Source organism: Suncus etruscus, chromosome 3 (assembly GCF_024139225.1).
Source record: "Suncus etruscus isolate mSunEtr1 chromosome 3, mSunEtr1.pri.cur, whole genome shotgun sequence".
NCBI classification, from domain to species: Eukaryota; Metazoa; Chordata; class Mammalia; order Eulipotyphla; family Soricidae; genus Suncus; species Suncus etruscus.
Window position 1 is genome coordinate 109804914 of NC_064850.1, and position 25232 is coordinate 109830145.

General features: G+C 44.5%; 1 protein-coding gene across 1 annotated transcript in view; it reads left to right on the top strand.

Annotated features, from left to right (window-relative positions):
* Window positions 1-8676, top strand: part of TMEM154 (transmembrane protein 154) — a 28234-nt gene extending 19558 nt beyond the window's left edge. The window contains exons 4-7 of the mRNA XM_049770866.1: window positions 5026-5053; window positions 6045-6124; window positions 8188-8245; window positions 8487-8676. Coding sequence (XP_049626823.1) covers window positions 5026-5053; window positions 6045-6124; window positions 8188-8245; window positions 8487-8676 — 356 coding nt within the window. The remainder of the gene's footprint in view (window positions 1-5025; window positions 5054-6044; window positions 6125-8187; window positions 8246-8486) is intronic.
* The last annotated feature ends 16556 nt before the right edge of the window (window positions 8677-25232 follow it).

Genomic DNA, 25232 nt, shown 5'->3' on the forward strand with positions numbered 1-25232 from the left:
TTTCTCTCTTTTGGGGTTAAGTTCTCTTTAAAGTTTACAAGAACCAAGAGTGTGTTACCTATGTGACAGCATGAAACCCAGAATAAAAGAGCAGATGTGAGAACTACACTACCTTATTGGCTGTGATACTTTCTGCCTCTGTGACCTCTCTGATTCCATTTTCTCATCAGTGAAATGGGCATACTCATGATACCTATGTCATAGAGAGGCTGGAGATTCACCCTTCTCTGTAAATTGCTGAGGAGAATGCAGTAGTTGGCATCCTACTGGTGTTCACTTATTACCATGATCCCTTTTAACTAACAATGTTCAAGTCAAAACCCAAATGGGCTGCTTAATGAATGTGTGTTAAATTGATGAAAATGAAAACATGTCAGAATTTTGAGTAATATTTATTGATTCAGGGGCCACACTAAGCAGTGCTCAGGATCGACTCTGGCTTAATTCTGGGGGGCTGCTCCAGTTCTTGGGGGATCCTGTGGTGGGTGCTGGGAGAAAAATTGAACTCTTACATACAAAGTACATGCTTCAGCCCACTTCACTTTCTCTTTGGCCCCCAGAACTTTGACTTTTTTTAATCACCTATTCTCAAAGGTAAAAATATATCTGCATATTATCCTTTCTAAAAATTGGTACCATTTTTGTCTAAATCTGGCTCATTTCTAGGAACTATAACATAGGAAAGTCAGTTTGAGGATGTCTGGTTATTATATAAGATATCCTCCTTTCCCCCTTTCCTTTGTCTCTGAAGGTGATGTCTGGGGTCACACACTTCATGGAAGTTCCCCCACACATTCTTTTGAGGGGGCACACCCAATGATGCTCAGAGCTTTCCCCTGGCTCTGTGCTCACGATCATTCCTGGTCATGTTTGGGAACCATATGAGGAGTCGGGATTGAACCTGGGGTGTCTGCATGCAAAGCAAGCACATGGCCTGCTATCCTATCTCTGCACTTCCTCTTTCTGTAGGCATGGCAGATCACACCAGCAATGCTGCTGGAATCACATTCAGCACAAGGGGTGGTGCTCAGGATCAAATCCTGGGCCTGAAGACTACAAGGCAGGCATCTACCACCGAGCCTCATCTCTGTGCCCACACAAAATTGTTGTTTTGTTTTGTTTTTATTTTAAAGACAGCTTTATTAAAGCATTTTCTATTTTTAACTCCTCCCTTAATATTTTTTCATGAAATGAAGCAATAACTCAATAAGCTAATTGCTTAGCAGATAAATATCTCTTAGATAAATTCCTTGCCAGAAGGTTAATAACCACTGTCCACCGAATTCCACCCATTCATACTTAAACAGTATTAGGCAAGTCAATGGAGGGAGAATATTTCACAGGACAAAATTTGATTTAAATAATATTCCCTAGGGAAAACCAAACCTGGATCAGACCAACATTTAGCTTAGGAACTTCCCAAAGGAGAATTTTGTGGGTGAACACGAATGGTGTCCCCTACTCCCAAAAAGTTAGGAATCGAGGTAAGTGCTTCATTTCTGTCTGTGAGCACAAAACCTGACATTCTTTGACGTAATAAAGTAAGACTTCAAATTGGGCTGGCATGGGGGTGGGAACGTGATCAACATTTAACAATTGTTTTGTTAAAGATTGAGTTAGTTGGTTTCATTCCTGCTAGAGTATAGGACATTTATACACCCCATCACCACCAAAGGCCAATCTTTTCATTTTATTTTTTAAAATTGAAAATTGAAAAAAGATATATTGGGAAGCGAGTCATGCCCAACAGTACTCAGGGCTTACTTTTGGCACTGTGCTCAAGGATCACACTTGGTAGTGCTCAGAACTATCCTCGGTGTTGGGGTTTATCTAACCAGAGTTAACCAACAGCCAACATTAAAAAAAAATAATTTATTACAATTTTTATTTTGATGTTTAGGCCACACCCGGAGATATTTCGGATTTACTCCTAGCCCTGTGCTCAGGAATCACTCCTGGCAGTGCTTGGGGAACCATATAAGATGCCAGCGGTGTTGCCCAGGTGTCCCAGGTCGACAGCGTGCAAGGCAAACACCCTGCCGGTTAGTCGCACTATCTCTCCAGCCCTAATAGTCAGCATTCTTAGAAAGCACATTTTTCTCTGACTTGTGTCTCTTTCCCTCGGTCCATCTTGGCCTCTCTCCCAAAAAAGATAGATGTTGGGTGCTGGGTGTTCGTTCTGGGCCCGCCTGCACTTGTAACTAGACCTTACAGTTAATACTATTGAGCAGATCTGACAGTCTCCACCCAGGGCGAGTATTTGAGGGCGCTGCGGGGCGCCCACACAGCTGGCTGTAAGGCATCCCTTTAAACAGGCGGCCCCAGGACACCCGTTCTGCCCAGTCGGCCCCAGGGGTGATCAGTGAGCGTCTCCCCGCTGGGCTCCAGCCCTGAACCACCCCGCACCCCGCTGTCAAGTGCGCGCCATTGAGAGCAGGCGGCGCACGGCCGGGCTAAGTGGGCGCGCAGAGCGGGGCGCAGAGTGGGTGGGAGGAGATGCAATGGGAAGGGATGGAGGAGCGGAAAGGGCGCCGAGCAGGGTGGGCTGCGGATGCCTCCCGCTCGCGGGGGGGAGTAGGCGGCGAGGAGGCAGGTGGAGAGGCCCCTGATTGCCGGGGCCGAGTAATTGGGCTCCCTCCGGCTCTAATGCGCGGCTCGGCCGGCGCCCAGATGTTCCTCTGTTGCCATGGCGCTGGGCCGGGTAATGGCCAGGAGCCGGAGAAGGCTTTTTGCTCTGTTTGAATACTGATTATAGGGGCATCGCGTTGGGTGCATCCTGGACCATTTCTGTATTTTTTTTTTTTAACTTTTCCATCATCTGCTTGCACGGTTCGCTTAGATTCACAGCGAGCAGCCAGATTATAGATAAATCGATGCCCTCAACTGTGGGGTACGTGAGGGGCTCTCGCTCTCAGAGGAGTTAGCAGGAGACTATTAAGGCGGGGTAGAGAGGAGGAGAAGGGGGGACCTTTATGGGCCACCTGGAGGGAAGGAGCAGGGGCTTTAGAGGAAAATAGTTAAGGAGCTGGCCCGCAAATGTTAGCGGGAATATGCATAGACATAATAAAAGATGAAAGTACACTCCTTCCCCCATCAGCGTTTCTGGGGTTCCTCTTAGGCAGCAGGAAACAAACCTGTAGAGGAGGTGATGGCCTGAGAATCACACCTGCGCCCCATGCCCTGACTCTCCAGGATCTGCATTTCCACAGGCCAGACAAAGAGAGGAAAGACTACTCTGACACACACACACACACACACACACACACACACACACACACACACACACACACACACACACGCACGCACGCGTAAGCACACAAGCACGCGCCACTGTCAATGATCAACACCCTTGACTATATTTTGACCCTCCACCGTGTGGTCTGCTTTGGGGAATGGAGAGAGGACAGTGGAGAGGGTGTGTTTGTCTTGCAGGCAACTGACCTGGATTTCATCCTTGGCACACTGTAGGGGCCCCCTTGCCAAACCAAGTGATCTTGAACACAGAACCAGGAATAAGCCTCAAACACCTCTCAGTGTGAACCAAAATAAATAAATAAAAATAAATTAATTTAAAAAAGGAAAAAAATAGAAAAATCCAATTCTTTTATTTTTTGTTGTTTGGGGCTATACCTGCTAGTATCCAGGGTTTACTCCAGGCTCTACACTCAGGGATCACTCCTGGCCATGTTCAGGGGTTCACACGGTGCTAGGAATCAATCCCAGGTTGGCCACATACAAGGCAAGCCCCCACATGGGCTCTGGACCCAATCAAAGCCTTTCCCTTTAGAAGGTGCTGCAATCTCTGTTGGCCCCCTGGTTTGTAAGATTAAGATAAGGTTCTTTTCTTGGAAGGCATTGGTCCCTCCAGCAAGCAGGATGGAGCCCGAGCTGGACTACTGGATGCTGAATTTTGGCCACATGCTTGTTGGCTTCTGCTTAGAGCCCTTTGGCAAAGGCTTTTACTTGCAGCCACAGCAAAGGATGTGCTTGTTGGTTTTCACAGCCTCTGAATTCTAACCTAGGATTGGAGCAGGGTAAAGAGTTTGAAGGAGCCATGGAGGCTGCTCCCTGCATCTTTCTCCAGGACAGAGGACATCATGGCTGAGCTCCCCACCCTCCCCGCTTGCACCAGAAGATGTAGCAGTAGTTTCTAAGCTGGGGCATTGTGGGCAGAGCCCCACCCCTTATCCTGGCCCCTCCTATACTGGTCCCTTGGTGTGAATAACAAAATACAGTGAGCAGCTCCCAGGGGCGCCCCGGAAAGGAAACTGGTTTTACTCTGCTTGGAACCAATCTGCTTTTGTTCCACTGAGATGAGTTTGACTTTGTGCCTGTGAAAAAATCTACCTCAAGGGGCCAAAGAGATGGCTGGAAGGCCAGAAGCACATGTTCTGCTTGCAAGAGGCCTGGTCCCCATCCTCCCTCCTTCCCTCCCCACCCCAACAATGGTTTCCCTCCACTGAGCTGGTAGTATCCAGCCATCTTTCAGTATAGATCAACTACCCCTCACCCTTCTCCCCTCCCCAGGAAAAAAAGCTGTCTCAAGTTGGTATTTTGGGGGGAGGGGATTGAAGGGGAGTTGGGCAATAACCAGCTGGGGTCAATATTTACTACAAGCTCTGTATTGAGGGACCATTCCTGCTGTGCTCAAAAATTGTATGTGATGCTGGGAATTGAACCCAAGCTGACTTTATTCAAGGCAAGTGTCTTACCAGATCCATTGTCTCTGTGGCCCCAAACTACCTCCACTGGGCTAGAGTTGGTCTGAGCAGCAAACGCATATTCACACCAGAGAGGTCCAGGCTTCACCTTGACTCTGTTCTCCTTAACAAGGAAAATTCAGGGCCAGAAACCTGGAGCACATACTATGCATGTGAAGCCCTAAGTTCCAATCCCAGGTTTGGCTCCTATAGTCCTCCCCTCACACAACCCCCCAAACATGGTAGTTGTGGCCCTCAAAGAAAAGAAAACAAAGATTTTAGACCAAGTCAGACTAACCTGACCTTTATATTTTTTCCTGTCTAGGTGAACTGGGAAGTGAAAACTTAAAAGTGTAAGTCCTCCTCCCCCAATGGGTCAGAGCCAGAGAGGGTATGAGTGTGTTAGGACAAGGCAGAGCCCACATGCCTTTTCAGGGCTGTGTGTGTGTGTGTGTGTGTGTGTGTGTGTATGTGTCTACACAAACCCCAGGCTGAAAGAAGTTTCTTAGTTCAAAATAGAATCTTTTGGGTGGGTGGGGGAAAAAAATAGAATCTTTCTCTAGCTGCCACTGACCCTAAATGCAGAGCAGATCACATCATCTCCTGGGCTCATGTGAAAACCTTGGGTGCAAAGGAAGTGTATGTGGAAGACTATCTACTCTGGAAGGGTGGAGGTCCCTTTTAAAAATCCAAAATTTGCATGTTAGAAGCCTATCGGGGAGGGGGATAAAAGGGTGTAGGGGAAGTACAGGGAGGAGGGAGGAGTGGTGGCAGAGACTCTAACCAGAAGAGTGTCTTCCCCCCATGCACCAAAGCTTCATCATTTCAATACTTTGTGGCTGCCTCTGCACCTTTGTTGCAGATGTGAGGTCCAGTGAGGTGACCCCACTTTCTAACACAGTGGCCCAGAATTTTTATCCCTTCAGTTCCTGGCCCTGTTTCTCCAGACCCCAGGTGGAAACAGATGCTGAGGGCTAAGGCCAGTTCCTCAAAAAGGAAAGTGAAATTAGAAGAGGCTGATATGCCTAATGTGACCATTGGGGTGGAAAAACAGAGGCCTGGGGTGCAACATGAGGGAACTGCACCCTTCTACCTCTGCACTGTGCCTCCCTACATCTCCCCCCTTCCAAAAGCCCCCTCCAAGATGCCTGACATATGGAGGTTCCTGGGTCTGCCTTGAGGTGGGGGCTCTGGAACAATGGACGCCTCTGAAGGTTTGTGGGGATGTGAAACCCCAAGTCAGATTCTTCTGGCAAAGAGGCAGAGTCTGGGCTCTCCCCTGATAATGCCTCCCCACGCAGCCACACTTGAGTTCCTCACACATTGTGTTTGGTTTTTCTCTAGCCCTATTTTTGAGGAAGACACGCCGTCTGTCATGGAAATAGAAATGGAAGAGCTGGATAAGTGGATGAGCACAAAGCACGGTAGGTGCCTACCTCTTCCTCTCTGGTGCAATGTTACTGCTTTGCAAACACCATAAATGCTGAGAGTGAGAGAGACAAAGAGACAGACAGAAACAGGCAGAGACAGGAAAAGAGAGGGTAATAAAGACAGAGACAGAGAGACAGAGAGAAAGCGAAAGAAATTGCCAGGGCCCTGGAGATGAGGCTGTGGTGGCTACAAACTTGGACTTGACCTTCTTTAATAGCCAATCATTTTACCATGCTTGCCCCATGGGTTTTAAAGTGACACCATTTTTCTTGTTTTCTTCCTTTAAATAGCAATACATTATTTTAATGTGCAAATTAATGAACAGAATCCACAGTATTTTCTTATTATTTTAGCATTTATCTTTTAAAAATCCCTTGGCCCATGGAGTCATGCTCTCTATGGAGTTCTCATATCCAGAGACTTATCTATTCCATGGTGCCATAGGCTGGCCAAGAGGAGTTTTCCAAAAGATTTGACTAACTGGTGAAATTGCTGTTTTATATTATAGTACAGTATGTACAGTATCTAGGAAAGAACAGTGCTGGTGAACCTTTGAGGGTAAGGATGGTCATTTAACTCATCCTTCAGGTAGATGGATGAATTTTGATGTTGATGATTTAAGAGCCATACCTGGCTGTGCTGAGGAATCACTCTTGGTAGTAGACTCAGAAGACCATAAGTCAGGGGTCTCAAACTCTCGGCCCACGGGCCATTGAGGCCCTCCATACAACATGTTGTGGCCCTGCCTTAGAGGAATCTTTTTTTGTTTTGTTTTGTTTTAGTTGTTTGGGTCACACCCCCCAATGTTCAAGGCTTACTACTGACTTTGCACTCAAGGATCACCCCGACTTTGCCTCCTGCGACCCCTGGGTAAATTGAGTTTGAGACCCCTGCAGGGGTGTTGGGGATCAAATCGAGGCCAGCCATGTGCAAGGCAAGTACCCTATAGAACTATACTGTATTATATAGCTCTAGTCCCAATTGGGGAGGGGGAGAGTTGAGTCACAACCAGCAGTGCTCAGGGGTTATTTCTGACTCTGCTCGGAAATTATTCCTGGCAGGTTCAGAGGACCATAGGGGATGCCAGGGATAAAAATTGGGTCAGCCATGTGCAAAGCAAATGCCCTACCTGTTGTGTTATCACTCCCACCCCTAGTCCCATATTTTTTAAAGCAATAAATAGGAGCTAGAGAAATAGTATGGTGGGTAAGGTACTTGCCTTGCATGAGGCTGACTCAGGTTTGATTCCCGGCATCCCATGTGGTTCTCTCACATACTGCCAATAATAACCCCTGAGAATTTCTGGGTATAGCCCAATAACCAAAAATAAATAAAATAAACAAAAGCAATAAACACAATTTGGAAATTAAAAAAATAGAAAGAAAAAAATGTCCCACTACCCTCTTAATAGTTCAATGTACCTGAAATAATTGAAATACAATTTATGCTGCTAGTATATTCTCTAAAATCAGAAAATTGAAGAAGATATTTTTCAATTTGGTCACATGGGTGAGAGAAGATAAATTTCTCCCCCAACTTCATCCCCTTATAAATAATGTTGGATGGAACCTTAGAGAGACCAGTGATTGAAGCACTTCCCTTGCATGTGGCTAGTTAGAATTTCATCTCCAGCACTGCATATAGTCTCCCCAGCACTGCCAAGTATGCCACTCCCCCAAAATAATAGTGAGGTTAGTGGTCCTTGCTTTCCTGCATCCTCTCCAATCCCCACCCCACTCCACCCAGCAGTCCCAGTAAATCCTGCTGATAGTCCAGGGGTTCCCCCCAGGGAAGTCTATGACTCCAAAGTCATCCAGAAACTGGAAGCAAGAGAGGGTTATTTACGCATGACCTATCGCACCCATTGCTTCAGGCCCAGAGGCACATAGAAAAAAGTCTTGGATCTGTGGGGCTGGCATTTCTTCCTTAGGCAGAGTCTAAGCACCATGACCCACTGGGCTCCTGCATGCTCAGAAAGATACACAAGGGATGTCTGAGGGTGTGGATAGAACAGGAGTTCAGCAGCTAACAGTGAGTTTGCCTTTGTCTGTTGTAGAAGACTGTGTATGCTTGCCTCCCTTAAAAGAAGAAAAGGAACCCAACCTCAGTCCCAGGTAAGCTCCGTATTTATTTGTGTGTGTGTAGGGTGTGGGGAAATTCACCTGCTTTTTTTGCATATGAATAGCCGGGGCATCTCCTTTGGGGAAGGGATATAAATGGACAAGAGGATAGAAACTTAAGGACAATCATTTCAAAGCAGAATTCTAAATCTCTCAAAATAAATCAGTATTGACAATTTCCCTTCAAAGGACACTCTTGTAGGCTTCTCTTAGTCCTGAAACTTTCTGGTTACAGAAACTGTGGGGGGCTCTTTGTTACCTCGGATGCGCCTATGATAGGGAAGAAAACCAGATGGAGTGACGGTCTCCAAGAGGGAAGAGTAAACAAAAGGAAAGGGGTGCACGTGCGCACGCGCACACGTCCACAGCACCCACGGAGAAGCAGACCCCACTTGGACTGGATTCTTAGCAGACTGGAGTTTTAACACCGCTCCATTCTGCCACTAGGGGGCTCCGCTCGCTAGAACATTTCAGAGTGTGGGGCCTGCCCTGCTCAGCACCCCAAGGTGGCTCCCGTGCATGTTCTCTTTTGTGAGGCGAGAAATGATGATATCTGGGTCGTTTCTGATCAGTAATTGCTCGCTCAGACGTGTGTGAGTCCAGGGGCGGCTGATAACGTCACGTCCAGAGCCTATTCCCTACTAGAGCACAGATGTGACTTGGGGGCATCATTGCCTGTGGACAGGGGAGAGACCCCCAGGTGACCAGGGCGGGGTCACTGCCCAGAAAGCACAGAACAAGTCTTTAGAGCAGGTCTGTGCGCTCATGTCTTCTCATTAATTATGCTGATCATCTGAAAAGCTTCCAGAGTGTAGACAGTCCTGGAAGTCCCTAAGGCTGAGAATTGCAGGGGAAGATGATTAAACGGTAATGGGGGTAGTCAAATGTTTGTCTTCCACCCTCCTCCCTAAACTGACCAGACCATCTTCCTTCTCCCTGCCTATCTCCCCAATCACTGCACGTAAACCTCCGATGCCAAAATTCACACCCTATGGTCGGTGGCAGCTAGTGTTGCCTGTCCTGCTCTGTGCTTGTTAAGATCCATCTCACTGACTCAGACATGATTCTACAGTTTAAATCAGATTGTATATGTTGACAATGAATAGAAGAAAACTATAGTGGGAGATGGAACACAATTCAGAGAACATTCCGAAGGTGTCATTTCCTTCTATTTTTACCATACCGGTGGCTTGAATCACTAACCTCCTCTGAATGTCTTTTTAACATTATCTCTGAGGAGTGCCCCAAGTGATGTCAAGTGACAGTCGTTTTACTTGTTAACTGATTTATTTGGTTGGTTTGGGGGCTACTCCCAGCTTGGTACTAGGGTCTTGTTTCCTGATGGTGCCAGGGAACTTTGATGCTGGGAACTGAGCCCCAGGCTCTGGCATACAAAGCCAGCACTCAGCCCTCTGGGCTGTCTTCCTGGTCTTCCTTGTTCATAATTACTTGCCTCTTGTTCTTTAAACTACTGGCAACATAGGAGCTGTTTAACATTAGAGAAGTGCAGGGTGGTAAGAGCTCATTAAAAGCTATATAGGGGTCGGGGAGATAGTAGTACCGAAGGTGGTTGGAATCCGGGCATCCCATATGGTCCCCTGTGCCTGCCAGGAGTGATTTCTGAGCACAGAATCAGGAGTAACCCCTGAGCGCCACTGAGTGTGACCCCCCCCAAAAATAAAAATAAAAAAACAAACAAAAACTACATATAATATATAATTATATATAATATATTGGTTTTTAGGTCACACCTAGCTCAGGAGTTACTCCTGGCTTTGCACTCAAGGATTACTCCTGGTAGGCTCAGGGAACCATAGGGGTTACTGGGGATTGAAAAAATAAGGGTTAGCTGCATTTAAGCCTCTACTCATTGTACTATCACTGTAGCCTCCCCCAAATTCTATTTTTTGTAATATTAGACTTAAAGGAAGTTCTAACTCATTCATACCAATCCCTAAAGCAAAAACCAAAACAAAAGAAAATTTAAAAAGGAAAGAAGAAAAAGGAAAAAAATTAGTAATCAACATGTAGAACTACTTTATGCTATTTTTCCAGGGAATGTTTGAGGCTGGATTTGGACATTTGTCATGCCCATTGCCAGCCCAGATCAATCCCTGGCATCTCCCATGTCCCCTGAGCATGGCAAGGAGAGCCCTCTGAGTACAGAGCCTGGAGAAAACCCTGAGCTGTGTGTGGCCAACCCACACTCCCCAATGGAAAAAGAAACAAATAAGTAAAATAAAGGGAATCAGTGCAGGCCTGTGTTGGTCCAGACAATCTGCCTTTGGTCCCCAGGATAACTGTTGGTTCTTCAGCTTGTTTCTTCTGTAGGGTGCTGACCCAGTGTTACAGGGTCAGCAGGGGGATTGGGGGGGTTAGGATCAGACTTAGGTGCCTCTGGCATTCTTAATGGTTTCAAAGGGTCTTTCAATATTGCATAGCAAGTTTGCTTCTTATTTACTAAAAACTCAGAAAAGTCTGAAGAAGCACTTAGAGCAAAGCACTGGGGGGAAACAGTAAGTGCTGGCAATGGTGGTTAAAGGATATTCTCAGACAGACTCTGCCTTCTGGGTTAATGGGCATGTTTTCTATGACCCAGGTTCATCCATAATTTGAGGGGAGGCATTACTTTTGTCTCTGGTCTCCCAGTGACTTTGGGGAGGATGGGGAATAATTCTAAGAAGTTAGGAATCTGATCTCCCAGAAATAATCTGGAAACTTTCTGTTTCTCCCTATTATGAGCCCTTTCATGTTTGTGATTTCAGAATAATCTCTTTCAGTATGGAGTTTTTGAAAGGGTCCTTTGGCTCATCTTGTGGTTTGGATAATCTTTCTCTCATGATTTCTTTTAAATTTCTTTCTCCTATGATCTTAGACCCTCAGTTCTTAAGCTGTGGGTCACAACCCAAAGCTAAGTGTGGGGATCATGAAAAAATATGGCTACAGGAAAATGATTTCAATGTGCAATACACAAAAATGAATCAGAAATCAACCTTGGCATGAGCCCCAGGTATCTGGCCGCTCTTGTTTATCTTGTATTTCTTGTCTTAAAGAGACTATAAGTGGAAAAAGTTAGAAAGCTCTAGTCTGAGGCCTGAGAGATTGTACAGTGGGGAAGGGGCTTGCCTTGAATGCAGCTGACCCAGGTTTGATCTCCAGCACCACCAGGGGTGATCCCTGAGCACAGAGCCAGGAGTAAGCTGTGAGTACTCCTTGGTGTGGCCCTGAATCCAAAATAAGTAAATAACTAAATTGTTTAAAGTCCTGGTTTTAAGTGCTGTACATTGATAACTGATCGGACTTTCATCCAGACATCTACTCTAATTAGGAAAATGTGTTTTCTCTCAAATTTTGTGAGGCTGTAGATATACAGTGGCTTGTGCACTGGAGCTGGAATGAGGAGACTCCCAACCAGTGCTCAGGGGATCTGGGGATGAGCCAAACAGCAGATGGTTTAATGCCAGGCTAGGAATGTGGTGCTGCTCTGACCCTGGGATTCATGCGAGGATGTGTGGACTCTTGGGCCACCTGGCAGTATTAAGGGACTGTGCAGTGCTGGGAGATGGAGCCCAGGTCACTACATGCCAGAAGTAAGCTCTCTTTGGCCCCCAAAACTGGTTTTAAGACCTCAGTTGGATGTCTGGTGTTTCTGTATACCAAGACAAATCACTTTAATCTCGAAGCTTCCGTTTTCTCTCTTGGAAGTGGAAATAATGACACTTGTCTTTCTAGTTTCACAGGCTCCTAGAAGAGAATAAACCTTTCTGTATGTTTTAAAGCACCTGGAAAACTAGAAACTCCTTTTCTTCTCTGGCAAGCACTCTCCCCACCTATCCATTCCCATTCAAGAGGCAAAACAAAACCAAAAATTTTCTGTGGAGAGCAGTTGTAGATTCATTGTAAAATAAAGTGGGCAGGACAGAGTTTCAATGGTTTCTGGCTCTCTGGCTCCCCACTATTGACACCCCTACCCCAGACTAGTGTCCAGGTTCTATATATAGTATAATTTATAACCCAGTACAAAGACAACACTGATGTCCCCAAAGTAGACAACACAGAACTTAGAGGAAATATATGCCCACTTTCTTCTATTAAAACTCTAAAAGTGGGCCCGGAGAGATAGCACAGCGGCGTTTGCCTTGCAAGCAGCCGATCCAGGACCAAAGGTGGTTGGTTTGAATCCCGGTGTCCCATATGGTCCCCCGTGCCTGCCAGGAGCTATTTCTGAGCAGACAGCCAGAAGTGACCCCTGAGCATTGCCGGGTGTGGCCCAAAAACAAAAACAAACAAACCAAAAAAAACTCTAAAAGTGATTTACAGGCGTTAGTCCTTAATACTAAAGAGACACCCTGATGTGCTCTTGGGCAGTTTAGTGATGGCCATGGCTGAATAATGTACCCTGTATGCAAAAGACCCTCCCCATTTTGGCTGAATGAAGATCACCAATGTCCATCACCTCTTTTTCCCCCCTCCCCACTCTTTCCCATATCCCACTGTTCTTGTTCAATCCTTTGCCCCTTATGTTCTGGACAAATCCTTGAGTTGTGGATTTAAAACTTTGGCATCAAATTTTCTTAAGGGTAAGGAATATTGACATGAGATTTTTCATGCTTAAAAAAGACTCCAGGCCTTCCCTGGGTGCCAGCTCAGATGGCCAGAAGTGGGTTCAGGTAGACTCTTAGTGGTCCTCAGACTTCCTCCCTCCCTCCGTACTCCAGGGGGGAGGTGCATGGGGAGGAGGGCGGGCAGACATCTGGCCTCTAGATTCCTCTTTGATTCTGGAGAACAGCTCTTGCCAGGCATGGGGTTTGGGGAGGCCCCATACCGGAGCCCTTCTCCCTGGCCTGGGGAATGCTGGGAGGCTTGGCAGGCCCCCAGCCATCCTTGTCTTTTTCCCCTGACTCCAGGCCTTCCCTGGGTGCCAGCTCAGATGGCTAGAAGTGGGTTCAGGTGGACTCTTAGTGGTCCTCAGGCTTCCCCCCTACCTCTCTCTACACTAATGGAAATGCACTTTGGGAGGAGGGCAGGCCGTTTTAGTAGTGGTTTATGTTGGGACAGTCACTGGCATTTTTTTCTCCTTGTTTTCCTATTGATAGCATTGTATGCATATATTTTATATATCCATAACATCCATCTTGTATTGTGACCTTGATACCACCCTACAAATCTCATTTCTAATATTTTACTGCCTCAATCCCAACCCTTATTTCCCCCCATCTTCCCATGTAGGTGCAGTTCATGACATGAAGCTCACCACATAGAGTGATAAGTGCAGTTAGAGAAATAACTACACTGAAAACTATCATAACAATGTGAATGAATGAGGGAAAAAGAAAGCCTGTCTTGAGTACAGGTGTGGGTGGGGTGGGGAGTAGATAGATCTGGGAAATTGGTGGTAGGAATCCTGCACTGATGAAGGGGGGTGTTCTTTACACGACTGTAATCATACAACTACAATTATATTTGTAATCACGGTGTTTAAATAAAGATAATTTATTTAAAAAAGTCAGTAGAGAACTGAGGGATAGTCCAGTAGTGAGAGCGATGCCTGGCATGACCAAGGCTCAATTACATTACCACATGGTCCTGAATCAATTCTAAGTGAGGTTCTGAAGGACTCATGCACTGCTAGCTAACCTGGACCTCCTGGCATTACAGAACCTGAGCATCTTTGCCCCTCGCTCCCACAGCACCTTCCTATTCCCACCAGGAGTGAGAGCTAGCATAAAAAAGTGGCCCTGGCCCGGAGAGATAGCATAGCAAGCAGCCAATCCTGGACCAAAGGTGGTTGGTTCGAATCCCGGTGTTCCATATGGTCCCCCGTGCCTGCCAGGAGTTATTTCTGAGCAGATAGCCAGGAGTAACCCCTGAGCACTGCTGGATGTGGCCCAAAAACCAAAAAGAAAAAAAAAGTGGCCCTTTATTGGGATGCTGCTGGTCCATCCAGTCTGGTCCTGTCTCCTGATCCTGTCCCATAAGCCAATCCCAGGAAGTCCATATTTCCATCTTGGAAACTCAGATAGTGGTTAAGCCTGACTTAGCTGAGTCCCTGTTACCTCCCCTGTGCTGTTGGCTGGCCATAGTCCTGGTTTGATCCAGTAGCAACAGTTGGGGGAATGGAGAAAGACCTTGATCTGGCCCCATCCAAGTAGATTTCAAATTTCACAAGGATAGTAGTACAACAGGGAGACATGCACTAAGCATTTCTCTAAGTCAGGCGCCACGGTGGCTTTCCTGAGGGATGAATCAAGCCAGAAAGTAGTATGAGGTATCAACCCTTTCTTCTCTGCTCAGGCGATTGATTTTTCTATGATTCATGTTTCTGAGCTCTGGGGCACTATAAAAATGGTTTGCTTCACTGCTTCTCAAAGGAATTCAGTTTAGATTAATGGAACATTTTGAGAATTTCTTTTTGGGGTCATACCTGATGGTGTTCAGGTTTTATACCTAACTTGGTGATCAGAGCTCACTCCTGGCAGGGCTTGGGGTACCATATATACATGGTGGCAAGTATTAAACCCAGGTTGGCTGCAGGAGAGGCAAAAGCCCTGCCTGCTGTGTTATCTTCTGGCTTATATTTCTTGCCTTCTCTGGGTTTTGTGAGGATTTTTATTGTTTGTTTGTTTGTTTTGCTTTGACTTTTTTAGAGAAAGTACAATTTTGGTGTCTTTTTGTTTACCATATTTGCTGGCGTATTAGACGACTGGGTGTATAAGACGACCCCCTAATTTTGCAGTTAAAACATAGGTTTAGGCCTATATTTGCTGTATCAGACAGAACATTCCTGTGCTGCAACTGTATGTACCACAGTGAGCCAATCACAACAAGCAAAGGTTCAAAGGTTTACTGTAATAGACTTCCTCTCTGACTCTGGCCAATCTGAGCAGGCTTTTTACAGTGTAGGTTCGGGTCCAGAACATTGTCTAATTTGCATGCATAAAAAGCCTGCTTGGATTGGCTGAGTTAGAGAGGCGATCCAAGCAGCCTTGCACTGATTGGTGCAGGATTGAGTTGGAAAATTCGTTTTGTGGCAATATTCAGACAATTTTTGTTTAGCGGCATATTGAAACATTTTTCGGGATATACTTGGTGTATAAGACGACCCCGATTTTCGGTTGACTTTTTTTTTGTTTCAAAAGTCATCTTATATGCCGGAAAAATATGGTAAATGCTATTTATTGAGCACCTACTCTACACTGAACCCTGTCAAATGTCATACCAAGACAATCATTTTCCATCTAGTCAAACTTGAAGCTCAGAGAGGTTAACTATCTATCTTGTCCTAGTTCACACAATATATTATGATAAATCTCAGCTCTAAAAAAACTGCTTTAAAATTTTCATTCTTCTAATAGTTTTTCATTAGTTCAATTTAAAGAGATTCTCCAGTAGTTATAAGACAAACTGAAGATTAATAAAACAAACAATACACCAGCACTAAGAAACCCTCCAGAAGGCTGAAGGCTAATAATATATGACAATATTTTGTGTATGATGTGCTGTCATTGACAAAGTAAAAACAGTTTAGAAATTTTGGTAGGTTGGTCTTGCACCAGGGATTGAGCACAAGGCCTCACCTATGTGGACCTGTGCCAGACCAAGGGGCCTCATCCCCTGAGAAGAGCAGGCCCAGTGGCTTGTTCTGGCCTCTCTGTTCAAGTAGATCCTGTGGTTGATAGCAGTTCCTCTTAATTTATATGTTTCTCTCTCTCTCCCTCTCTCTCTCTCCCTCTCTCTCTCTCTCTTTCTCTCTCTCTCTCTCTCTCTCTCTCTCTCTCTCTCTCTCTAGTCCCTCAAATGTCATTTAAAAGTCAACAATTATGAAGTGTGTACAGTGGATGAAGTGCCAACTGATTTCTCTCAAACATGAGATAAATTAAAAATTACAAGTTAGAAACCCACTGGACTAGAGCCTCAAACAGCACTGTGGTGGGGGAAGGAGAGGTGGAAATATGGTGTGTTTGTGTGATTTAATATTGTTTGTTCTGTGTTGGTGTGTGTTATGTGTATAGTGTGTTTATTGTGTGTGGTATATAAATTATGTTGTTTTTTGTTTCTTTTGTTTTTTTTGGGGGGGGGTCACACCTGGCATTGCTCAGTGCTTACTCCTGGCTCTATGCTCAGAAATCACTCCTGGCAGGCTCAGGGGACCTATGGGATGCTGAGATTCAAACCACCAACCTTCTGCATGCAAGGCAAATGCCTTACCTCCATACTATCTCTCCGGCCCCTATAAATTATGTTGTATGGATTATATAAGTGTGTATTCATAGACTGTATGGTATATATATGTATATAACATGTTATGTTATGGTATGTATTGTGTAGATTATGTACGGTGTGTGGATTACATGTGGGGTGTATATGTTGTTATATATATATATGGTACTTGTGTTGCATGTAGGATGGCTATGTTGTGTTGAATGTGTATGGTTCGTGTATTGCATATGGTATGTATATATTGGAAGGCATGTGTATGGTGTGTGGTGCATGGGAATTACATATGGTGTGTAGACATTGTGTGGTGGTATGAGAAGGTCTTTGAGCTTTATAAGGCCACAGCATTGCTTGAACAGTGGCCCAGATGGATCTGACCCTGGGCCTGATGTGTGTGTCCTAATCACCTGGGCCATCTCTTCTGTGAGCTCCTTTGTTCCACCTGGCCATGACCCTCCAAGGAGCGAGAGGTGACAACCTGGTAGTTGTCAAAGGACCTAATCACTCAGAGAATTTGGTGTGACAGCAAGCTCTCCACTCCCCACAAACCTACCTTCGTACCACAGAAAGGGCCAGCCTATGTTTATCCTCATTCTGGGAGCCAGGGAGTGTCTGCTGTGGTCATAAATAGGGATTGTTACAAGATAAACTGGACAGGAGGACATGGATGGCTTATCTGACAGTGACTGCGACAAAGGAGTAGTTATGAAAGCAGGTGTCAGAGTTCTGTCTGTCCTCATTTCACAGGCAGCGCTGCATTCGGTGCTCTTGGACAAAGACACTGCTCCTCCACCCACTCGGTTGGTTTGTCACTAGACAGGCTTTGGGGAAGGGTGGCCCACTTTCTTAAATTATCTGTTTGACACTCAGAAAATGACTCATTAAAGCCGCCGTCAGAGATAAGTTGCTAAAACCACACGCAATGCCATTGAGAAGAGCAAGAGAGGTTTGAAGTGGGATTTCTATTTCATTTGTTGCTGTCTGTGGCAGTTTGCCAAGGTATTTTTAACGGGAACTCTAGGATTTGCCAGAGTTAAAAATGTCTGCGCTTATTTGATCATTTTTCAGGGATGATAAATAGCCACTAAGACAGCCAGGAAGGGCTAACTAGATAAAGAAATGTGGGGTGAGAGTGCCCTGCAGCTGAGCTGACTTACCTATGGTCTTGCAGCCACCAGGGTCATAAAGCCACTGGTGAGGATTAGACTATGAGGATTGTTCGAGAAGGTCTCACCGATGCCCACAGCTGAAGCAATATTTCCCCTCATGGGAATGTCTCTTGTCTGCTCTGGTAATATACAATTCCTACTCCATACACAAGGGCTGTCAAAAATGCTTCTAGAATGTTCTAAATCAGGGGTCTCAAACTCGCAGCCCACGGGCCGCAAATGGCCCTCCGTACAACATTTTGTGGCCCTACCCTAGAGGAATCTTTTTTTGTTTTGTTTTGTTTCGTTTTAGTTGTTTGGGTCATACCCCACAATGTTCAAGGCTTACTACTGACTTTGCACTCAAAGATCACCCCGACTTTGCCTCCTGTGGCCCCCAGGTAAATTGAGTTTGAGACCCCTGTAAATGAACGATAGTGAAGAATCTCTTCAGAAATGGAAAGTTCCATTTAGAAGCTGGTATCTTAAAGAGTCTTAGTATTTGGAGCAATGTTTTCCTTTGAGAAACTGCCTAATAAGACTATCACCTGTCACAAAGGTCAGACCTATTGCATTGAGTTTTACCTACATTTTTTCATGCATGATTTACTTACCCCACAAGCACATGGTTTTATGATGTGTTTGGCAGGTGAGATGAGAAACAGAAAACTGAGGCTCAGGAAGGTGAACAGGTCCAGTCAAGGAAGTGGCTGATGCCTGATTCAAGCTTATGGTTCCCTCACCCTGCACTCATATCTGCTCTGAAAAATATAAAGCTGTTAATTTTCACGTTGGTACCAACATTGATAACACTTATAAAAGCAATACATGCCATAAAGCCCCCAGGATGGGCCTGGGGTGTAGCTCAGAGTGGGAGAGTGTTTCTCTCATATATGTGAGGCCCTGGATTTTGTTATGATACCAAGTGGCCTCTGAGAATCAACTGGAATGATTTTGGCCTCTCAAACACTACTCGCTGTGCCTTTTGCAACAACTAACACAAAGGAAAAGCCAACTACAGGGGAAAAAAAAATACCCAAGCATGCACTTCATTCTAAGTATGGGGGTGGGTAATAAAACATAAATTGTTCAATTTTTCACAAATGGGTATAGGGATTTAAGCAGCTGGAGAGGAACCAATGCTGTCTGAATGAAAGATAATAATGTAAAAAATGATCATTTTATATTCAGTCCTGTCTCTTAAAGAGCCTAATGAACATTTCCTTGGGAGGCATAACTGTGTACAAATGGCTAAGATAGTTTTTTGTTTTTTTTTTTAAAAAAGAACACTTTTTTAAAAGTGCATTGAAGGGATGGTTGCTCAGGGAATGTTGGCCAATATTAAGGATGACTCCTGGAGCCAGCAAAGGATTATTCCTGGGAGAACAGTCTAGAAGGTGTGGAAACAGTTTTAAGCACAGGTGTGAACGTGGACTATATTCTAAAGGAAACATTTCATAGCAAGTGGATTTTCCCCCAAGTCACATTCTGTAAATATGATGATAAATTGTTTAACATTTGTAGGGAAAATTTAGAACTCAACACACTTGAGGATAAAAGAGATTCTCAAAAAGTTTTTAGTAGTGTTATATAGCCCAAAGGTAGGGATATATAACTCAAAAGTAAGGAAAGCAAAACCTGCAGATCAGAAACCATTATCAGAAAAGTAGGCAATTATAGTAAACTCAAGCATTCTTTTTTTTTTTTTTACCACACCCGGTGATGCTCAGAAGTTACTCCTGGCTATGAGCTCAGAAATCGCTCCTGGCTCGGGGACCATATGGGATGTTGAGGATCGAATCAAGGTCCGTACTGAATCGACTCATGCAAGGCAAGCACCCTACCACTGTGCTATCTCTCCAGCTCCAAGAATTCTGTATTTTAAAAGCCACAAAAGGAGAAAGAAGTTACAGTTCAGAGATAGAATGTTTGCTTTGTATATAAAAGGGCTCAGGGCTTGAGCCCTTATGCTATCAAAAAAATTTCAGAAAACAGAAAACAAATATACCCTCCCTTATACTTATCTCCCCAAAAATTTAAAACACACACACATATACACACAGAGCTGGTGTGATAGTATAGCAGGGGGACTAGAGGTAAGGCACTTGCCTTGCATGCAGCTAACTTGGGTTCTATCCCAGCATCCCAGATGGTTCCCTAACCACCACTAGGAATGACTCCTGAGTTCAAAGCCAGGAGTAATGCCTGAGCACTGCTGGGTGTGGCCCAAATACCAATAAATAAATAACCAAAAAAAAAAAAAACCCTAAAACAATAAAAAACAATAACTAAAATTAGAAATAGAATGACAAACAAAAAATGCAAAATTATTTGCAATATATATGATGAACAAAAATGTCTTAATACATGAGCCAATAAAAATATAATTTTCACATTTTAAATATGAACAAAAAATATCAATAAACAATTTAGCAAGAGAGAAGAAATTAAAATTACCAGAAGAGCTTTAAGAAAAATGTCTATTCTTGTCATTAAAAATGTAAAGGTAAATGCATCATAACTATATTACAAAAAATCAAAAATAATATCATTGGAAAGACTGAGAGATAAAAGGAATTTTTCTAAAGTTAAGTGTTGAGATATTTGTACAGATGTTCCAGAGAATGGGCATAATGTAAGTGTGGGCTACTCTAACTTTTAAAATGTGTGCATTTTAGAGGGCTGGAGGGATAGTGGGTAGGGTGGGTAGGGTAGGGTCTTTACCTTGGGTAAAGGTAGGGTAGGGTCTTTACCTTGCACATGGCTGACCCAGATTCAAATCTGGCATCCCAACCCCTGTCAGGAGTAATCCTTCAGCTCAGTGCCAGTAGTAAGCCTTGAGCACAGCTGGATGTGATCCAAACACCAAAGGGGAAAAAAAGTGCATTTTATTCTAACATTTCCTTCTCTAGGTATTTATGCAAAGGTAATAACTGGAAGTGTGCCAGATGTAGAAATTTTTCTATTTACTCACTTATTTGGTTTTTGAACCATACTATGTGGTTCTCAGGGATTAGTCCTGACTCTGTACTCTGGGATCACTCCTAGTAAATTCTGAGAACCACATCGTTTGGTAGGGATTGAACCTAGGTTGGCTGCATGTGAGGAAAGTACCATCCCTATCTATCACCTATGATATGATATGATATATGATACAATGTGATATGATAGATATCTATCACCTATAATATCTATCACTCTGGCCCAGGTGTAGAAAATTTTCTAATAGCTAGAAACTAAAGTTGGAAATGGACTAAATGTTTAATCATAAAGATATGGCTAAAATTCAGTTTGTGTCTACTGAAAGGATGGGATTTTTTAGAACCCCCTAGAAAGCTATCCTATTTATTGATAAGCAAGGTGCCTGCATGTCAATATGAATAAGAAAAGCAGACTCTTGGGTAAAATGCAGCGTAAATAGAGTCTAATCTGGGTGAGGATCTCCCCAATAGTACGAGGGTCACCAGGCTACCTCCCATAGTGTTCAGTGCCAGTACAGAACCGAGACTTCTTTGCATGCCAGGCATTTGTTCCAGCCCTTTGAGTCATAACCCTAACTCTGATTTCTTTTTGTTTGTTTGGGAAGGGCATACCTGGTGGGGCTCAGGAGCTACTACTGGCTTTGGGCTTAGGGAGACTCTTGACAGTGCTCAGGAATGTGATGCCAGCGATCGAACCAGAATTGGTCACATGTAATTCAATGACCTTAACACCTTTTGATACTGTCTCTTTATTATTTCTCCAGTCCCCCAATCTCATTTTTATACAAAAATTTTTACAAAGGAATATAACTATCATCACGGACAGCAGTTAAGAAGAATAAATACCCTAAGGTTAACTATGATCGTGTTAGTATTATTTTTATTTGGCTGATCTGTATTTTCTAATTCTTTTTGGTAAATAGGTCACAGCTGGTTAAGCTCAGGAGTTATTCCTGATGATGTTTGGGGGCCATATGGGGTACCAGGGATCAAACCCAAGTTGGCACTTGTAAGGCAAACTTGCTACGTGCTATCCTATCACTCCAGCCCCTATATTTTCTATTTTAAGATGAATGTATTTTTAAAAATCACTTTTGCTGAAACTGCTGCACACAGCTCAGTGAAGTGTACCAGCGAGGCCTGAGCCATTATAACTTGTAACCTCTGTTTTGAGGAACTGAAACAGCAAAGACCACAGAAAAGCCTGCAGTCTGGAACCTTCTATTCAGTAACCATGGACTCCTGACTCTTGGAACTTTTACCTGGCTCACCCATTTCCAAGAACTGAACCCTGTTTGCCCAAAGCAGTTGATCAAGGTCACATTCTTCAAGCGGGCTGAGTCACTCAACTGCTCTTTAGATGAGAAGTCCTGCTTTGGAATCAGTTTCCATTCAAAGCGAATCTTGCTACAGAGCATGCCCAGCTTCTGCCCCTCCTTCCCCAGTGAGCTCGGCTCGCCTCCTCTCTCAGCTTCTTTCCAACACAATGCGAAACACAGATGCACAAACATGTGCTCAACATCACTCTCCCCCTTTCATCCTCTCTTCCTGCATCTCTCCATCTGCCCATCCACCAATCAGTCAGTCCATCTGTCAGTGGCAGTGCGGACTTCACGCACTTGAGATTCGGAAACAAGCTTGACTGCAGACAGGGCTGGCCTAGGAGCAGTGGCAGTGCAGGTTGTGTTCTCTGACTGTCAGCCATGTCCTGGGAGATTGGGGTCACTTCATTTAGAGACTGAGGGAAGGGGCTCAAAATAGATGAGGCAGCAGGAGGGGAGCTGGGCTGCTGACTTTCCAGGAGACGTGGGTGGACGTGTGGTCTCGCGGGGAGAAAAACCACTGAGGCAGATACTCAGCAGAGACTGCCAAGTAGACACAAAAGCACACATCAGCCAACAGCATGGCCCTGTCCAAACAGCACGTCCATCACTTCTGTCTGTTCACACCGCCGCTGGGGGCCTGGTGACTGAATTCCAAATGACACTCCCAGGCACCTCCAGAGTCCTCGTGGTTATGAACGACAAAAACCAAACAAACAAAAAATAAAACAAAACAAAAAAACGGGCTCTTGAGAATAGGCCAGGGCCACACTCTCTGGAGGGAAAACAACACATGGAAAACTTTCTTCAAGAGAAATAAAAGGCAATTTGGCATCTATTCATATCCGAATGGGATTCGATTTAATTAAAGGGGGAACCTCCAGCTCCATCTGCTTCTCTCCACCACAGCAGTGTGGGGCAGGGATATTTGAGTGAGAGCTGGGGAGTCTCTCTGGTGGCCTCCGTGGATCTCAGCACACAGAAGCCGCTCAGCAACCTTTGTTCTGGGACTTGTACCCTGCACTTGATCATGTCTATGGGTGCCCACTGCAGTCAACACCAGTGATAACGACCTAGGATTGCTAGCTCTATGGAATTCTGCTCTTGTTTTATAGTTTATTATTATTATTATTATTATTTATTGTTGTTATTGTTTTTACAGTGACCACTAAGCCAACTACCGAATGCAGCTAATGTTTTCCTAGAGAAGCAACCCCCGGGGGAGCCTGTGGCTTGCCAACAGAGAATGAAGAGGATCTAAGTTTCATTAATTTTCCATCCATGAACACACAGAACCTTTTGCTGCACTATCCTGCTCCTCCTGTGCTTGGAAGAATGCACGATGGGGAAGTGTGGGGATAGGCCACACCAACTTTCAGTACTACCCTTGAGTCTGGAGGATATATTTGCCTCTACTTAGCCCCACTCTAGCTGTTCGTACTCACCTGACCTTGCTGAGGCCTTCTAAGGAAGCTGTTTTATTTCTTGTTTCCTTGGAGCCACCTTCTTCCCCAACTGGCTTTGGATCGTTTCCTTTAACTATCTAAGCCCTTCTTTCTTAGGTTATGGCCTACCACAAATTCTTCTCTCCAAGAGAGTTGAGGCTCATAGAAGGGTTGTAGGTGGATCCCCTCCCAGGTAGAGGAGTGTCTTCCCACCAAGAAGACACAATGGGAGAGTCCACAGTCCTAAGGAAGTGTCATTCGGTGATCCTTGGCTTCCATGTTGGCTATTTCCGGTCATCATGAGAAAGTTCTCCGAGGAACATGAACCATTAAGGAGACAGAATTTCCCTCTTTAGGAAATTTACCAATAACCTGTTTGGTCCCATTCTCCCAAATCTCACTCATGTCTCCTATACCTCTTTCTCAGGGGATATGTGAGAAGGGAGAGTAGGGTGGGGGGGCATATCCCCCACCCATCTCTTGGGATCTCTTCACTCATCTGAAACAGGCAGTCAGAACAGGAAATACCTGTGCTTGTGGTGGAGATCGTGGGAAGATTCTTTCTTACCAAGTTGGGTGGAGCCTTATGTCCCCCTCCACACAACTGTCCTAGGAGATGACATTCTGAGTGGAATTAGTAGTGGTGCCAAAATGTAGTGTAGACCTGCTGCTCTCTTCCTCACTTACTCATGATAAATAGGTCTCCACTTCATTTTGGGTTTTCTAACTCTGACCCTCAAAGGGTCATGACATATAAACTGAAACATGATGAGGCTTATCATACATTAGCTGTTGAATTGAGTATCTTGGGGATTCAAAGAGACTCTGAATGTATATCAGAAGCAGTCACTCCTTTCCCTTTCCATTATTTCTGGTACTTGCCTCTGAATTATGCTGATGATCATTTTAAAGGCTGAATTTCAAGCCAGGAGATCTTTTCACACAGAAAGAGAATTCTCTGGTTGTGTTTACATTGTTGGAAGGTTCTACTGTTTGGGGCCTGCTTAGAGCTTTAACGAAAAACAGTCTTTGTGATGTATAAATTGGACAGTCTGGTTTGTTGGATTCTCACTAGTACAGCCTGACATGGCATCTTGGTTCTCACTACTATTTTGAAGACTCTGATCCAATTTGTGCTTTCCAGTGACACTAATGTCTATGCCAAAGCTGCCATTTTCTGAATCATTGTTTCTGCCCAGTTGAGTCTGTAAATTTTTTTCTCTTCATCATTTTGACTCCCCAAAAGCTCAGTTTGCTTTATTCTCTCAGAGTGTCTATGATTTTGCTGAATGTGTAAGCCTATAAACTTCCTTAAATTTTGTCAAATAATTTGAAAAAAAATAATTTGAGACATTCAGAGATGTGAAAAGGTTTTCAAGTCCCACTTTGAGGAAGCAATATTTCATGATATCCTGAAACTGTCCTTATTTAGTGTTTAAAGTAATTTCAAATTTCACAAGATCCAGGGGCCAGAAGTTAGTCTAGCTATTAAGGTATATGCCTCTCAAGTGCCCAATATGGGTTCAATTCCTGGCCCCACATGGTCCCCCAAGCATCTTTGGTTTTAGCACTGGAGGTCTGAGTGTCCCAGCACTGTAGGACTCAAGCAGCATCAGACCTCAGGCTCTTATACTGAACCAGCATCTTGGTTGGCAAGAATCAACAACAGGGCCCATGGCCCTCCTGAGCACCCATTGGGAGCACCCCCTGCCCACTACAAAAGAGAAGCAAGCTCCAGTAACTGGTCCTTGAGTATACATCTGAAAATTCTGCTATTCTTATAATTATACAGCATATGTACAAGACACTTTTTAGACAGTTTCTTCTGGAATGTTCTGTGATATTAAGAATCAAAGTAGGGAAAAGTC